General features: G+C 47.0%; 1 protein-coding gene across 1 annotated transcript in view; it reads left to right on the top strand.

Moving 5' to 3' along the window:
• PLXNA4 (plexin A4) overlaps positions 1-18,600 on the top strand; it is a 944,413-nt gene that overhangs the window by 881,099 nt on the left and 44,714 nt on the right. The window contains 2 exon segments of the mRNA XM_030216701.1: positions 2,273-2,442; positions 12,544-12,756. Coding sequence (XP_030072561.1) covers positions 2,273-2,442; positions 12,544-12,756 — 383 coding nt within the window.

Raw genomic sequence — 18,600 nt, 5'->3', positions numbered from 1 at the left:
TACTCCGTTAATATGATTGCTATGATATTCTATGTACCCATCTGTATCTATATTCGAAATTCTTATTCTATAATGTGTATATGTTGTTGTAATATTTTGTAAGCCACATTGAGCCTGCAAATAGGTTGGAAAGTGTGGGATACAAGTGCAGCAAATAAATAAATAAAAATAAATAAATAAGGGAATATTAAAGTGAGGATGATAAAATAAGGGTCGGGACAAGTGAATAAGGGTTAGGAGTTAAAAGCATCATCAAAAAGGTGGGCTTTTATCTTAGATTTGAAGACGGCCAGAGATGGAGCTTGACGTACCGGCTCAGGAAGTCTATTCCAGGCGTATGGTGCAGCAAGATAAAAGGAACGGAGCCTGGAGTTAGCAGTGGAGGAGAAGGGTGCAGATAAGAGAGAATTATCCAGTGAGCGGAGTTCCCGGGGAGGAATGTAGGGAGAGATGAGAGTGGAGAGGTACTGAGGAGCTGCAGAGTGAATGCACTTATAGGTCAATAAGAGGAGTTTGAACTGTATGCGGAAACAGATAGGAAGCCAGTGAAGTGACTTGAGGAGAGGGCTAATATAAGCATAACGACACTGGCAGAATATTAGTCGTGCAGCAGAATTTTGAACAGATTGAAGAGGAGAGAGATGGCTAAGTGGGAGACCTGTGAGAAGCAAGTTGCAGTAGTCTAAGCAAGACTAAAATATTAGTCGGCTTAGACTATTGCAAAACTGTGCTATGAGAGCCGTTTAATTAGCACATGTGACAGGACCTGAACTAGAGGACATGAAATGAGATTGAAAGGGGGCAGACTCAAGAAAAATGTCAGGAAGTATTTTTTCATGGAGAGAGTGGTGGATACTTGGAATGCCCTCCCGCGGGAGGTGGTGGAGAGGAAAACGGTAACGGAATTCAAACATGCATGGGATAAATATAAAGGAATCCTGCTCAGAAGGAAAGGATCCCCAGAAGCTTAGCAGAGATTGGGTGGCAGAGCCGGTGATGGGAGGTGGGGCTAGTGCTGGGTGGGAGGTGGGGCTGTTGGTTGGGAGGCGGGGCTAGTGCTGGGCAGACTTCTACAGTCTGTGCCCTGAAAATGGCAGATACAAATCAAGGTAAAGTATACACAAAAAGTAGCACATATGAGTTTATCTTGTTGGGCAGACTGGATGGACCGTGCAGGCCTTTTTCTGCCATCATCTACTATGTTACTATATGTCCAGATTTACCCAGACATGTCCTCTTTTTGAGGACACGATCGGGCATCCGGGTGGGTTTTGCCAGCCTGCATGTTTGTCCTAATTTGCGGATGAACGGGCGGATTGATGGGGGCCTCAGGGATATCCTATCCTCCCCTCCTCTCCCCTCCCCTACCTTAGTATGGTGCCCTGGTGGTCTAGCAGTCCCTTGGGGGAAGGAAAGAGCCCCCTCTTTCCTGCCAGGCGCGGCTGTAGACTTTTCTTGCTCCCGGCACTGATTCAAACTGGCTGCCGAGATTTCAAGCGATGGCCTTGCGAGATTTCCACAGAAGTCTTGCAAAGTCACTGCTTGAACTCTCAGCAGCAATTTTGAATTGGCTGCCGGCGTGTATTTTAAACGCAACAGATTGTGTGAAAAATAGGCGGAGCCGTTGGAAGTCTGTTTGGGGGGCTTGGCCACTCCCCTGTTACACACTGAGCTACATCTCTGCGTGGGGTCTGATTATCGGCCCCTTAAGGGCTAGATTCTATATATGGCACCTGAAAAATCAACGTGGACCAAATCTCTGCCTAAGCGTATTCTGTAAGCAGCACCTAGATTTAGGCGCAGTATATAGAATACGCTTAGTTGATATCCCAGCACCTAGAGCTACACGCATCCATTTGCACCAAGGAAAACATGCTGTAAATACTGGCATACAGACTTAGATGCAGAGGGGCATATTCTGTACCAGTGTGCATAAATTTTGGAACACCCACGAAATGCCCATTTCCCTGCCCATAGCCACGCCCCTTTTTGGCTGTGCACATTAGAATTTAGACGCTCTGCATTACAGAATACACTTAGCGACTTGTACGCATAAATTCTAATTATTGCCCAATTAGTGCTCATTATTGCTTGTCAAGTGCTGTTATCAATGCCAATTAGCTTGTTAAGCCAATTAAGTAACGCTCGTTGTTATAGAATATGCTTGGATTTCGGCGCCAAACAGTTGGCGCAATATACAGAATCTAGGGGTAAGTGTATAAAAATTTGTGGTGAACTTCATTAATGTGTTCCCTATTTTTCTACGCAACAGGGCACCCTCCAGAAGTTTGTAGATGACTTGTTTGAGACCATTTTCAGCACAGCGCACCGTGGCAGCGCCCTTCCCCTCGCCATCAAATATATGTTTGACTTTTTGGACGAGCAAGCTGACAAGCACAATATCCACGATCCTCACGTACGGCACACTTGGAAGAGTAACTGGTGAGTGAGGCCCCTGGAGGGCTGCCTAAACAATGCCTTCATATTCTAATTCTCTATTTACAGTTTTCTCGTCTGGTATAATCAGTCAGTATTGTCAGTCCATATAAACTTAGTATGCCTGATAAAACACCACTTAATGGGTCATGCAATAATTTTTACTGATTTCATTGTACATTTTTGCTATGCTGGTTTGGGAGCAGAGGAGTACCTTAGCACCTAGAGAAACAAGTTGTGAGTTAAGGAAGCCTGGGTTCAAATCCTGCTGCTCCCACCGACTTCTGTGGAAATCTCGAAAGGCTGCCGCTTGAACTCTTGGTAGCCATTTTGAAGCGGCGCCGGGAGCGAGAGGTCTGTGGCAGCGCTGGGCAGGAAAGAGGGGGCTCCTTCCTGTCCCGAAGAGGTCACTAGACCACCAGGGCACAACGATAAATTACAGGCGAGATGGGGAGGACAGGACACCCTGAGGCCCGCCCGCCCGCCAACCTGGACAAACAGGCAGGCTGGCAAAACCCACCCAGATGCCCCGCGGTGTCCTCAAAAAGAGGACATGTCCGACTAAAACCGGACATATGGTAACTTAGATGGAAGGAAGCCCCAAAGCCTGTCAACAAGCTGTAACTTCATCAGTTTTGAACAATTGCCTTGTTAACAACCCCCTAATGCCAGCCCTGTCCACAGATTTGCCTCCCTCTCCTCTTCATCCTCCATCCCCTATTCAGAAAAAATGTCATAACAAATAACTAGAGAAAAGAACTCATGAAGATTGCTGCACCCAGAAAGGTGATAAGAGAACAGTTGTAGTAAAGAGATTCTTGCTATTTTGCTTCTGGAGGGCCTTGTTTAGTCCGTCAGACTAGGGTTTATAACAGTGCTTCTACAAAAGCAGTCTGTGAAATTCCTCTTATCACCATCTTCTTAGGGCTGGCCAAACGTTAGGCAAGGCTAGGCAGTTGCTTAAGGCAGCAAAAAACAGCTGCAGTCAAAGCAAAACAATAGACCCTCACAGCACACTAACATAAAGAATTATCAGTTCATACTTTTACCTTCTAAGTGACTCTTGGAAATCCCCCTCATGTATATATTTACCAAACAAAAGATCAGAGCCGGTCTTAGGCAGGGGTGACAGGGGCGGTCGCACAGGGCCCCCACGAAGCTCCCTCCTGCTCCCCGCCACCGCTGTGATCTGACTCCTTGCCTCCCCTCCTCTGAGCCACAGGGTGCCCTCCTGGCACATACACGAAGCCACCCTGGTGGTCTAGTGGCGTCTTCGGGGCAGGGAAGATCCCAAGTCTTTCCGACTTCTCCATATGAATTCTAAAACCCGAAACCTGCTCATAACGTTGTAGAGTAGATGACAATGCGGGAAAAGAGATGTCCGGGTTGGTCAATGTTAATAATATATCATCTGCAAATAACAAGATTCTCGATTCCAAACCTTTGACACATAACCCTATAATTTCCAGATGCTCCACAATAAACTAGGGGCTCTACCACCAATGCAAAAAGCAGAGGCGACAAAGCACACCCCTGTCTTGTGCCCCTGTTCAGAAGAAATGACGGAGAACTTTGGCCATTGACCTTCACTGAAGCACAAGGCGCCGCATATAAAAGACAGAGCCAAGATATAAATTGATCAGCAGTACCCACTCTTTCTAAGACTATCCCAAGTCTTTCCTGCCCGCTTCCAGCTCTGACCCACTTGTTGCTGCAGCACTCTTTAAAAATGACTTTCGAGACTTCCAGCGGCGGCCTCCAGTGGTGGACGTGCGCCATAATTGAAATTAACACAAGGGCCTCACGGTAACCGGGCGGTAACTCCAATTTGGCGCACGTTGGGCGTGCATAGGCGCCTACGCTGCTTAGTAAAAGGGCCCCTAAGAGAGCTACACTGGCTAAGCGTTTGCGGGAGGATCACCTTCAAAACTGTTTGCACCATTATTCAGATACCGCTCGGGCTCTCTTCAGAAATACTGACTCAACCTCTTCGTCTGTTGTCATTATAACTCAACCACACTCCGGGACAACTCACTACTGAAGCTACACATTATAAAGAACATAAAATACAAACATCAGATCAATTCCTTGCTCACCTACTGAGCCACTGATGACTGGAATGCCCTACCAATTCCACTGTGCTCGGATTCGACCTACCTACAACTACAAAAACCCTGAAAGACTCGCCTATTCAACGAATGCTAACCACACTGTCTCGCTAATCTTCAACTCCTGAACCAATATGTCCATCTTCTCCTCCACTTGTGCTCTCCCTGCCTTCGAGCTACTCATTGACCGCTGTCCTGTAAAACTGCCTCGAACCTCCAGCTGGGAATTGTGTGGTATAAACCCTGCAGATTAGATTAGTATCATGCTAAATATGTGATTTTATAGAATTGTTCTGGGAGGGATGATGTTGAGATGATCGGGAGGGGGTGGGGATGATGCTAGGGATCTACAGTCTGTGCCAGAGCCGGTGGTGGGAGGCGGGGCTGGTGGTTGGGGCCGGGGATAGTGCTAGGCAGACTTATACGGTCTGTGCCAGAGTCGGTGGTGGGAAGCGGGGCTGGTGGTTGGGGCCGGGGATAGTGCTAGGCAGACTTATACGGTCTGTGCCAGAGCCGGTGGTAGGAGGGAGGCTGGTGGTTGGGAGGCGGGGATAGTGCTGGGCAGACTTATACGGTCTGTGCCAGAGCCGGTGGTGGGAAGCGGGGCTGGTGGTTGGGGCCGGGGATAGTGCTAGGCAGACTTATACGGTCTGTGCCAGAGCCGGTGGTGGGAGGGAGGCTGGTGGTTGGGAGGCGGGGATAGTGCTGGGCAGACTTATACGGTCTGTGCCCTGAAGCGGACAGGTACAAATCAAAGTAGGGTATACACAAAAAGTAGCACATGTGAGTTTATCTTGTTGGGCAGACTGGATGGACCGTGCAGGTCTTTTTCTGCCATCATCTACTATGTTACTATGTTACTAAACGTTAATTGACAGGGGGAAGGTGCCAGGCTGAAGGCTTATTTGAGGCACCAAACCCCTCTGTACCCTGTTGTCTTGAAAACATCTTGCACAGTTGAGAGCAGGACTCGCACTCTTTTTGCCCATTGCTTTCATTCTTACTTTTTTTTCCTTCTCCATTGCACTTGTTGCAGGAGAGAGGCATCACATGAACCCCAGGGGAGAGAGTGGTGGTGGGGGGACTGTCTCTTGAGTTTTTTCCTCCTCACTGAGGCTGACAGAAATTTCCTAATACTGTACGAACAAACACACACACACACACGTTCATATATCCAGTGCACCAAGAGGCTTTCCACTAATGAAACATTAGCATATTATTACCATTATCTGTGCTTTTAATCTAAGACTGATTGCAGCCACTCAGAGTAAATGAGCAGGAGGTTTATTTAGAAGGGGCTTGTTTTGAAGGGGGGAGGGTGGAAATGAAGAAATGATCTCTGCAATCAGATTAAATTAACTCTAAAGTCAGTTATTTCTGCTTCTTTCTCATTGCTGGTTGCTTCAGCTGGGGCTTGCTGCAAGCACACTGTTGCACTCCTTCCTCATTCAAGGAAAATTCTTAAACTGCAAAGCTTACGGTAGGGCCTGCCAACTGGCCGGTTTGCAATGCCCAGGCCAGCGGCCAGCAGACCCTTAAAATTGGCAACAGAAAAGCTGGATTTTTTTTTTTTTTGTACTCAGGCTTCCTGCGCCCCACAGCCCAGCAGCTATCCCTCCATCCCATGGGTCAGGCACCTGTCCCTTCTCCTTCTTCCCCACCCCAGGCTCCTGCAGATCCAGTAGCATCCCTCCCTCCCTCTCTCTCTTTCTTCCCTATCCCCTAGGAGCCTTCAAAAGCAGTGAGTTGCCAGAAGTGAGGAAGACACACTGTTCTGGCTACCTCAGAGTCTTCTGCCTGCTGCATCCTACCTCCAAGGTGGCCAAAACAGTGTGTCTCATCATTGCCAGTCACTCACTGATTTTGTTTGACTGGTGGAGGGGGGGGGGGGGTGGGGAGGAGAGGACGAGGGAGAGATACTGGGCTGTGGAGTGAGTAGGAAAAAATTGTATTATCCATCCTAGAGAACCCCAATCCCTTAAAAGTAGGAAGCTGAAGAATCACCAAATTGTGCAGATGAGAAGTCCTAGAAAAAAGTATAATAACCAAATTTGTGACTAGAACAGATGTAAGGCCATAAATAGCTTGAAATAGCATACAAACAGATTTAAACAATATTCTTTCCCAAATTGGAGGACAATGCAAATTTGGTATATGAGATGATATACTGTCAAATTTTCTCAGTTTGAAAATTAGCCTGGCTGTAGTATTTTGGGTAAGTTTGGGGCAGTGTTGAGGGACGTTTTTGTCAAAATGTTGGCAACCTGAACCATAGAATGTTATCGAATGGATGAGGGAATAATACAGTATTTCTAGGATGGGCAGGACAAACTGCTTGTTCTTTTGGCCGCTGTCGGTGACAGGGTGCTGGGCTCGATGGACCCTTGGTCTGTCCCAGCATGGCGATGCTTATGTACTTATGTAACCCTAGAGCTTAGAGATGTTATAGGTTTTCTTAAACAGGCAATTCAATGCTTTAAGAAATCGAAGGTCCCTTTTACTAAGCCCCACCTGCTTCCAATACACCTTCTTACCCAGTCTGATTAGATGTTGCCCTCTTTCTCCTACCACCAAATCTAAGATTCTGTAGCTCTCTACACTGGCTCCTGTCTTTTCTGTAGCAGTGTAATAGCCCTGCAAATAGTAGTCAGTATGCTCACAGGCCATGAGGCAGCCATTCCCACTGCTGCAGACTTCCTGTTTTGGGAGGAAGTATGACCCAGAGGAGGGAGGGGCCACTTCAGGGCTTGTGAACATGAGTATAGTCCTGCATCACAAAGCAATGTAAGGGAACAGAGGTTCATTTTAAATGCTTGAGTTGGAAACGGAGATGTTGGGGGTAACTTGTAAACTTGTCAGGTATGGATTAGAGTTAGAAGTAGCAGGTTTGTGAACTACCTTCAAGGAGCTCTGCTTAGACAGCTGGAGGGAACTCATGAGGAAAGAGAGGGTACTGACCCTGGTAATTAAAAATAGCAACAGAGTCTGCAATGCCCACTTGAGTACTCATGATCATTGGACAGTAGGGTTTATAACCATCAAGACAGATGAGTTACATAAAGCTCAAAGTCTTGGATTTAAAACGATACCGAGCTTGGTAAAATAGGGAACTACCTTAAGAATGAACTGACATGATGGGAGGAGGTACCTTAAGAAGGACAGTGGGCTAATCTAAAAGGAGCTTATCTTTGTCTGTAAAAAGAATAAAAGCAAGAGAAAAAAAAAGGAAACCCGGAGTGTCTCTCCAAGCAGGACCCAAAGATTAGCATCCAAAAATGTATTTATTTATTGTGTTAAAAGGATTTGTAATCTGCATGTCATAACATCTTGAGCAGAGTACAACTTAACATACATAAAATCCAAACTATCACAATAAAACAAACAAAACCCGTAAAAAAAGGCAAAATAAACTAAAAGCACCAATACAAATAAAACAAAACTAGAAATCACAAAATACAGTGGGAGTTATTTTAGAAGCCCTATTCGCAATTTCCATGTGGAAATACCAGCATTTACATGTGTAGAACGTATGCATGTGTGAGAACTGATTTCAGAAAGCTGCTCTTTACACGTGGAGTTTCACGCTATGTAGAGATTTCAAGGTGGTGTGATTTGGACAGGGCTGAAATCTACATGTACATAAGTAATGCCACACTGGGAAAAGACCAAGGGTCCATTGAGCCCAGCATCCTGTCTACGACAGCGGCCAATCCAGGCCAAGGGCACCTGGCGAGCTTCCCAAACGTACAAACATCCTATACATGTTATTCCTGGAATTGTGGATTTTTCCCAAGTCCATTTAGTAGCGGTTTATGTCCTTTAGGAAACCGTCTAACCCCTTTTTAAACTCTGCCAAGCTAACCGCCTTCATCACGTGTATTTCCATTTCACTAAAGGAACACAAATGTATGGAGAAAGTTTACATCTGCTCACCAGCATGTATAGATTTTAGCAAAGTGCTTGTTTCAATCAGGGCTTTACATGGGGGATTAAGGGCATCGTTCTTCTCAATCCCACGTGGTTTATACTCACCGCCAAATTGTGACCTCGCTGCTTAATTAGCAGTGCTAACACATACAAGTTTGTGAAATAGGGCAGCTTCACGTAGAAGTAGTGAATTCACCACTTCCCTGTGTAAGTCCCAGCACCTCCATGTGGAAGCTGCCAGGTTTGTGTCGTTCATTTTTTCAACACACTTAAAAGTTAATGTGGCTGAATCTGCCCCACAACACCCTGGCAAATACACATCCGCTCTATTTTTCTAATACACCACCGAAAAGCGAGCCCGCCCCGACCTGGACTTCTGAATTCTAATCTTTATATCAGTGGTTTTCAACCCAATCCTTGGGGCACCCCTAGTCAGGGTTTTCAGGATATCCCCACTGAATTCAAAACCCCCACTGGCTAGGGGTGCCCCGAGGACTGGACTGAAATCTGTACAAGCCTGATCAAATACCTTCAACGGACCACCACGATACTTTTCACTCCTTAATTCTATTTCTTTTCATGACACGGTTAGATTACTGCAATATTATCTACTTAGGTTTTTCTAAATTATCGCTTACTAAACGCCAGATGTTACTGAACACAGCTGTCCATCTTCTCTGGCACTTAGAAAAATTTGACCATGTTACACCTCCTTTACAAGATCATCATTGGCTACCAGTTCCTTACCATATTAAATTTAAAGCATTATTATTGGGCTTTAAGGCTTTCTGTACGGGTTCTGTGAGCTAGAAACAATCACTGTATGCAGTGGTGTGCTGGAGCGGGCTCACGAGAGCCGTTTGTTAAGTTTTTGAGAATTTTGGGAGCCGGTTGTTAAAGTAGGCCTCCCCATGGCTACTTTAACAACTGACTCCCAAAATGTGGGCTTGGGCCCCCTCCTGAATTCTCTTTTACTTTGCTGGCAGTGATGTTGGCCCCACCAGCCAAGTAAATAGACTGCTGCTGCTCCATGTTTCTGACTCTGAGCATCAGGCTGAGACTTTTCATGCAAGCGCAAGAAGGTTCCATCATGCCGCTCAGAGCCAGAAACAAGCAGCGGAGAATGGTGGCAGTCCATTTATTGGCTGGTGGGGCTCGGCAAAGGTATGCCTAGCGTGCCCGCACAAGGGAGGGGAGAGAGAGGCATGTATTCCCTCCCCCCCCCCCCCCCCCCCCCCAAATTTCAGGGCCGGTTATGCCCGGAGAGAGAGCCCGTTGTTAAAATTTTACCAGCACACCCCTGACTGTATGGTACTGTCAGGACCGTTCTTGCCTCAACTGGAATGTTACTCGTTAGAGTGCTTTTTCTCTTTCTGTTTCCCTGTCTTTGGAACTTTCTACCTCTGACTTTACTTGGTGAGCTTAGCAAAAAGAAATGTAAATCCTTCTGGAAAGTGTGGTTATTTCAACAGGCTTATACTAGCAATTAGGAAGGCACATTGGGCAATCTTATACAGTACCTGGGAGGGAGAGTAAAGAGTAAAGAATAAACTGTATTGCTGTTACTTGGTATAATTATGTTCCTGTGTTTCTTTTATGAATGTAATTATTATCTTTCCTGTCAATTATTGGCGTGTTTTTTTCTGTTACCTTGTAAATGATTTTTAAGTAGAGTAAACCGCTTTGCTCGGTTCCGACATTTAAGGCGGTATATTGAGTTAAAGATCATCAATCAAGCTATAATTACTGAAAGCCTGAGGGGCTCTTTTACTAAGCCATGGCAAAAAGTGGAGTGTGGCATTGTGAGTGCGTCTTTTGGGCACACACCTGGCCATTTTTTACCGCCTTGAAAAAGGGCCTTTTTTTAAGGAAAATGGACGTGCAGCAAAATGAAAACCAGCGTGTGTCCGTTTTCAGCCTGAGACCTTACTGCCACCCGTTGACTTAGCAGTATGGTTTCACGTGCTACCTGGACGTTAAGCATGCAGCAGGTGTCCACTGCCGTTTACCATTGTGTAAGCGCCACACAGTAGAAAATAGAAAATATTTTCTATTGCATGTTTTTGTACTTATCCTGATGCAGCCACTGGCGAAACATGGCCTATGCTGGCGGTGGGTCCTTATGCTAATTTAAGATATGTGCAAATTTTGTTAATTTGACGAAAATACTTCAAGAGTTGTTTTTTTTTTAAGTATAAAATGCAGTAAATATAAGCATTAAATGAGTAAGAAGAAAATGGAACTGGTTGGCCTTTGAGAAGGCAGATGAGTCATGGACTGAGAGGTCCACGTGAAACGAGTTGCCACTGAGATCCAAAGTACAAAACAGGGAAATCCTCTACGATGACGAATCACAACTGGCAAAAGTCGAGGCTGACCAAAGACGAATCACTACATCAGGGGTCAAATAGTAAACTCTGTAGGTGAAAAATAATGATAAAATAATAAATAAAAACAATGTGCAAACATATATAACAACTAGTAAGAAAGGCCCGTTTCTGAAACAAATGAAACGGGCGCTAGCAAGGTTTTCCTGCTCTCACCTCTCATGTCGCTGCGCTCCTCCGGGGTTCTACTGCAGGAGTAGAGGATGCAGAGCTGAAAGGCGATGGCTGCCTGCGGTGCCCCGCTTCCTTTTTAACACAGCTGACATCGGACGGAGGGAGGGGGGAAGTTGCAGCTTCATTAGAACATTGGGGTTGCGAATTATGTGCGGAAGGGGCATGGCTGAGGGCAGGTCTATGACTGACAGTGAGTGGTGCTGACAGCCTAGCCTACCAACAGTGCAGGGCTTCAGTGTTTCCCTGCCACAGAGTGAGCTTCAGAATGTTTGAGGTGAGAATTATTTATATAGATGTTCAAAAAATATCATTTAAATTTGAAATTTAAACCATGTTCTTATTAATCAACATATAAACTGAAAAATAAGAAATATGAGATAAAAAAAGAGAAAAAGTATAGAAGGCGCTTGTATGCGTCGAAACACAGCCCTTGTCGGGTCTTTTCTTTATACATATCAGTAAAGACTGTTGGATTCATATCTCCAGTTGTGATTCGTCTTTGGTCAGCCTCTACTTTTGCCTGCTTTGATTCGCCACTGAGATCAACATTTAGTGAGTGAGCTATTGTTCTTTAGAAGATATTAGTGGAGGGTATGTAAATTGAGTACATTTAGATATGTGCATGAACATGCATAAATTATAGTATTCCGTAATTTACATGCATACAATATCAGGGGCATAGCCACACTTCGGCGGGAGGGGGGTCCAGAGCCCGAGGTGAGGGGGCAGATTTTAGCCCCCCCCCCCCCCAGTGCTGCCAACCCCCCCCCCCCCCGCCATTGCCGACATCCCCCGCCCCGCCGCCGCCACCACCAACTTTGCGCCCCCCCCTAACAACCCTCTTGACCCCCCCTCCAGCTGCCAACCCGCCGTCGCCTACCTTTGCTGACAGAGGACCCTAACCCCCGCCAGCCAAGTTCCTCTTCTTCTCGCAAAAGGCTTCCTTCTGTTTCTGACGTCCTGCACGTACATCAGACATCAGAAAAAGAAGGAAGCCTTTTGCGAGAAGAAGAGGACCTCAGCTGGCGGGGGTTGGGGTCCCCCGCCAGCAAAGGCAGGCAACAGCAACGGCGGGTTGGCAGCGGCAGGGGGGGTCGGGTGGGGCGTCGACAGGGGGGGTCCAGGGCCAAATCTACAGGGGCCCAGGCCCCCCTGGCCCCACGTAGCTACGTCACTGGCATACATGTGCATTCCACCCAGACTCCACCTATGCACACACCCACTGGCAAACTACGCCCCATCAAATATGGCGCGTATTTTTCCACTAGTGTTCCATAAGATGTCATTGACATGTATAGGTACCTAGATTATTGTCAATTATGCACCTTCTTGCTCTCTAAAACTAGATCGACTGCTCATACAATTTCCCCCCACAGTGTCTTTTCTTGATGTGCCCTAAAAGGATTAACATGATCTTGAGTTTTAAACTAATTTTCATGTTGGGCAAATACATTTTTCCCTACACAAGTATTTTGTCAATAACGATTGTTTTCTTTGTCATTTCTTGACAGTTTACCGTTAAGGTTCTGGGTCAACGTGATCAAGAACCCTCAGTTTGTCTTTGATATCCACAAGAACAGCATCACAGATGCCTGCCTATCTGTCGTGGCTCAGACCTTCATGGACTCCTGTTCGACTTCCGAGCACCGTCTGGGCAAAGATTCGCCATCCAACAAACTACTGTATGCCAAGGACATTCCCAGCTACAAAAACTGGGTAGAAAGGTTAGCTTTCGTCTGCTGATTTCCTCCTACCTGGTCACTGCAAAATCTCTCCCGGAAGCAAAACACAATGGGGTCAACATTCAAAGCAATTGAACCAGGCGGTTAAATAGCTCCTGGCCAGCTATCTCCTGATACTTAGTTGCACAAAACTGGGTGGATCTACTGAATATCAGCACTGACGGACAATCCTAAATATGTGCAGCAGAGGGGTATTATAGTGGAGGAGTCTGGGCCAATTCAACACTTATCCAGACACCAAAGGTATTTAGTGCCGATGTCCAGCTAGCTAACCGGGGCAAAAAAACCCAGTTCTATCTTTGCCCGGTTAACTGTGCGGGTACAGTCACTGAATATTGGCCAATGCCCAAATACCTTCCAGGTATATCCTAAAGGTTTCTCTGATCCCTCCTCCCTCCCTATTCTGATCCCCCCTCACTCTCCAGATGCTTTTGCTTTGTTCCATTATGGCAGAAAAACATCCAAGTTTTGGGAACACCCAAATCTCACCCTCAACCTCTGCCCCCTTGTGATCTGGATGCAGTGCAGAGAAAAATAGCTCAAATTCGAGTTTCAAAAATTGTGATTAATGCCACTTTATGCCATTTTTGAGCTGTTTTTCTCTGTTGAAAATGAGCACCATAGTTTTCTCTAAGTTTGACACACGCTCTACCAAGCTGTTGTCCATTTGCGCATCTTTCATACAGATTTGTAATTGAATCTGGTTTAACCACCTGCGGGAGGTTGCGAAGTCAAAAGCAGTGACAGAATTCAATAATGCATGGGATAAACACAGAACACTATATAGAAAAAGTATGGAATCCAATTAAAAACTTAAGTGGCCTCATAACTGGAGTGAACTTTGACAGCAGCTTCAGAGATTAGGAATAAGACCATTGCCGGGCAGACTTCTACGGTCTGGGTCCCATAAATGGCAAAAACAGATCAGCTCTTTGAGATCTCAGGGTCAGGGACTGTTGGTTGTTCCTTCATTTCATCAGGTTCCACTTGAGGAAATTCATTCTCTTGTATTCTTTGTTGTGGGGTCTAGTTTTTGGAATACTCTTTCCCTTGCATTGTGTCAAGCCCCATCGTTATCTTTGTTTAGAAAGCAGTCAAAGACTTTTTTGTTTTGTAAGGCTTTTTCTTGAAGAATTTGGAGTTTGCTTGGGATATCAATTGGAGGATGGGGGATTTGTTGTGTTGTTTGTGACAGGGACGTAGCCAGACCTCGGCGGGAAGGGGGGTCAGAGCCCGAGGTGGGGGGGGCACTGTTTAGCTGCCGCTCCCCCGCGCCGCCGCAACCACAACCCACCCACCCCGCCCGCCTGCCCCCTGCCCCACCGCCACATCAGGTACCTTGTTTGCTGGCAGGGGTCCCCAATCCCCGCCAGCCGAACAGTCTTCTTCAGCGCCGGTCAACTCCAGCTCCTTCGTTGTGTGATCATCTGTTTCTGATGCCTTACGTCCTGCACAGGGCTACATGCACGGTGCAGGACGTAAGGCATCAGAAACAGATGATCACAAAACGAAGGCGCCGGAGTTGACTGGCGCTGAAAAAGACTCTTTGGCTGGCGGGGATTGGGGACCCCCGCCAGCAAACAAGGTACCTGATGATGTGTTGGCGGCAGGGGGGGGGTCAAAGGTAGAGGGGGCCAGGGCGTAATCTGTGAGAGCCCATGCCCCCGTGGCCCTACATAGCTATGCCCCTGGTTTGTGATAATGATTTTATGTATTGTTTTATTGTGCTGCGCCCAGATGTCTGGATGGGCGAGTTATAAAGAAGTAAATAAGTCCCGAGGATGGAGTGAGCTTCAGCTGCAACTTCGGTAATTGGGAAGTAGGACTGGTGCCAGATAGACTTCTACGGTTTGTCCCCCCAAATTGGCAGGAAAATATAGACCCTGATTTTCAGTCTGCGGGAGATAGCCGGGCTGCTCCTGCAGTCGGCTCTAAATCCGGATACTCGATGCTGGTCCATTTCTGGTGACCGGCATAGAGTATCCGGTTTAACTTTGGCCGGTCTGATTGTAACTGGCCACGCTGATATTCAGCGCTGGCCGCTACAAGTGAGACCGGCCAAAGTTATTCCACCTATTGTGGTGGCCAAATGTGGCGGCCAAACTTGGCCACTCTCACTTTAAAAATCGGCGGATAGCCGGTTATATCGCCTGCACTAACCATTGGGCTACTCCTCCGTCTTCAGGGCACTGCCCAGCGTTGGTCTCACTTCCCAATTACTGGTGTTGCCGTCTAATCACTGCAAAGCGTGTTTGGTTCCAGGCCTTCTGTACAGGGTTCCTTATACATAGGAAGGAAAGTCAGGCCTGGGACATAGGAGCAGAGCTAAGCGGAGTGTGAAATATATGCACCTAAGTACATATGTACATTTACAGCTGATTCTGAGCAGGAATAACTTATGCATTTGTCTTTGGTAACCACAAGGAAAATTCTGTAAACCAGTTGCTCACCTTTATGCGTGCACTACACATGTAAATATTTAGAATAATGGAAAATATGTATAAACTGTAATGTTCTGCATAAGGGCTATTCTGCAAATACCTGCTTAACTTCAATTGCACACGTTTGCAAGGGGGATGTAAACAGGGGCTGAACAAGGGCAGGTCTCCCTTTTTTGCACGTAACGTCATTAAAGCATTTCAGTCTGCTCAAAATACCTCCATATGTCTTTGGTTGCCAGCTCGTCGCTTCGATCATGTAACTCCTCTTTTTCTCAAGCATCATCTGTATTCATTTTAAGATACTAACATTGTCTCACAGGGTCCTGTGCCGTGGGACTCCATCTTGTTAATCTTCACCGGTCTGCCTGTACGTACTGTCTCGCTCCTTGCGTTCCTGTACTGCCAATCGCCTCCTTCTTCCCTCAGTCTCATGTTGCCCTTGTCATTTGACCTTTTCTTCCCCCCTCCAGTCAGGAAGAACGCTCCTATCAAAACTTTTGCAGGGCCCTAAAAACTCACATGTTTTCTTTCACTTTTCCTAGTTGGGCGTCTGCCTAGGGACAGAGGTGACGTGTAGCTTCCTCCCTGTCCCTCTCTTCCCCTCTCCGCCTCCCTTCTCACCTCTGTCCTTTGATTTTAAAAAGCTGAAAGACGGTATATCAAGTACCAATAAATCGTAATACTGTAAGTTACGCATTTCCCTGCCACACTTCAATGTGGACACTTGCACCAGCTCCGAGGCTGGCGTAATGCAGGGGCCTACATTTTAGGCACATTGATAGATGGTTATACTGGTATTCTATGATGGAATCTAGGTGCATAGGCTCTTAGCAGAATGTACTCCTACTGCACAGCATCAATGCGCCTAAATGGAGGTGACCAGATTTGCAATTGCTCCGCACATGCCTGCATATGCTGTTTGTATACTGGTAGTCAGGGGCGGCCCAAGGCAAGATGCCACCTGAGGCAGGGCCGAGATGCCACCACCCCTCCCCCACCAGCCAAGTTCTGGCATCTCCACACTTCCTTCCTCCGCCCCGTTCCCCAAGTTTACCTACTCTCTTTATGTTCCAAAAGCCAGCGGCGTCAGCAGTTCCCATACGCTGCCCTGCCACCGGCACCGGCCGCCTCTAAGGAAACAGGAAGTTACATCAGAGAGGCGGCCGCAGTAAAGAGAAGAGGAGGGTGCCTGCAGGCAGCGTATGGGAATTGTGCCTGCTGCCGGCGGCTTTTGCAACATGAAGTAAAAAGGTAAACTCAGGAAATGGGGTGGAGGAAGGAAGGGAGGGATGCCTCTCCTGAAAGAGTGCCACCTGAGGCCCCTGCCTCCTCAGGTGGCCTAATGGTCAGGCCGCCCTGCTTATACTTTACCATACAAAAAAGACTGGATTACTGTAATGCACTATACAGTGGTCTGACTACAAAGGGCCTGCACCAGCTCCAGTTGATTCAGAATGCAGCAGCAAGACTCATAGAAGGTTGCAAGCGACGTGACCACATCACACCATTTTTGCAAAAACTTCATTGGCTACCAGTACAATACAGGGCTAAATTTAAAACTCTCTGACTGATCTTCAAGGCCCTGAAAGGAAATGGCACAGAGTCTCTGAAGAATAGGATGATCCTCCACACACCGCCAATGACACTAAGGTCCTCCCAAGGACTTTCACTAACTACACCCTCTCCAAAAGACATTACACGATGCGATACCCGCAAGCGAGCCTTCTCCGGAGTAGCCCCCACACTCTAGAATGCATTGCCTGAAAGGCTCCGCTAAACACAAGACTACCTCTACTTCAGGAAGCAGGTGAAAGCTTGGCTCTTCAACCAAGCCTTTAACGGAAGAAGTAACTAACTTGTTAGTCTCACACACACAAGGAGTGACTCGGGCTGCACATACTGCAGCGGGACATGTTTATCCACTCCTACCCTAGCTGCGATAATATTTAACCATCTCTCTGACCTCACGTGCAACTTTCTTTAAATCAGTCACCTTATTTTCTAAATCTTCCTACATTCTTACTCATCTATATGTTACAACTTTGCCTTACCCTTCGCTACCAATTATAATGTTCTATTACGTATTGTGTTGTCATTGCAAGTAGTATACCATGTCATACTTGGTATTGTTGTTCGAATATTTTGACTGCTGTAATTGCCTCCTGCTCATATTTGATCTATTCTTAACTGTACACCGCCTTGAGTGAATTCCTTCAAAAAGGCGGTAAATAAATCCTAATAAATAAACAAAATAGGCATAAATGGCCCGATATTCAGCAACTGGTGATTAACATTTTGCTGACCATCACTAATGCTAAACCTGGAAATTCAATACCGATCTGTGTCTGGTTCCTGGCATTGAATTTATGGGTTTCCAAAATCAGCTAACACGTAGCTGGCTATGCGATATTGAGAACTTAACCAGGACTGGCTTTTATGCAGTTCACCTGGCCGGTAAACTGCTCAGTATCAGCACTTAACCTGCCAAGTGCTGACTCCACCTCTGCAACACCCCCAGAATAGCCGGATTTCAGTTCCGTGCTAACTGGTTATTTTCAGCTGCACTAGCCGGTTAAGGTGCTGGTGAAAATTAGCAGCTAGCCCTGAGCGGGTGATTTAACCAGCCAGTGAAATCACATGGCTGGTTAAATCACCTTGAATCAGGACCGCCGAGAGACTGGGTCGGGCCTGGGGCAAGGCCGCCCCCGAGGTCGTCCCCGCCACACCACAGTCCCCACCCGCCCCCCCCCCCCCCCCCTCCGTCTGCCACCGGGCCGGGCCCCCTGCATTGAAATCATCAAAGCGCCTCACCTGTCACCTCGCTCCGTGACTGAAAACGCAGCAGCAGCAGATCGGATTGGCCTCCCTTCGGGCCTTCCCAACCTGTGTCCCGCCCTCGCGGAAGTTACATCAGACGAGTGCAGGACACAGGGAGGGAAGGCCCGAAGGGAGGCCAATCCGATCTGCCGCTGCTGCGCTTTCAGTCACGGGGATGACAGGTGAGGCGCTGTGATGATTTCAATGCGGGGGGCCCGGTCCGGTGGCAGATGATCGACCGAGCCGAGGGGCGGGTGAGATCGGGGACTGCGGCGCCGGCCCCCCTTGGAGGCCAGGGCCCGGGGAATTTTGTCCCTCCTGCCGCCCCTGCTTTGAATGCTGACCCTAAAGTTGACAGAGACTCCACAGGAAGGCTAAAGCTCCCTGTTTACAAAATTATGCTCTTAAGTCATGTCCTCATGAAATTTAAATACCAGTGGAGAACAGGTTTATAGGAGGCAAAACGAAGGCCTACAGAGAAAATCCAGATGGAGACACCTCATGAGATGTATATACGGTGACAGTTTAGCACAAGTCTTTGAACGATTGTGCAGGCATTTACGTAAAG

The sequence above is a fragment of the Microcaecilia unicolor genome, chromosome 10 (assembly GCF_901765095.1).
Source record: "Microcaecilia unicolor chromosome 10, aMicUni1.1, whole genome shotgun sequence".
In the NCBI taxonomy this organism is placed as follows: Eukaryota; Metazoa; Chordata; class Amphibia; order Gymnophiona; family Siphonopidae; genus Microcaecilia; species Microcaecilia unicolor.
The sequence above is the reverse complement of the archived record's forward strand: the minus strand, read 5'-3'. Positions and strand labels throughout refer to the sequence as shown.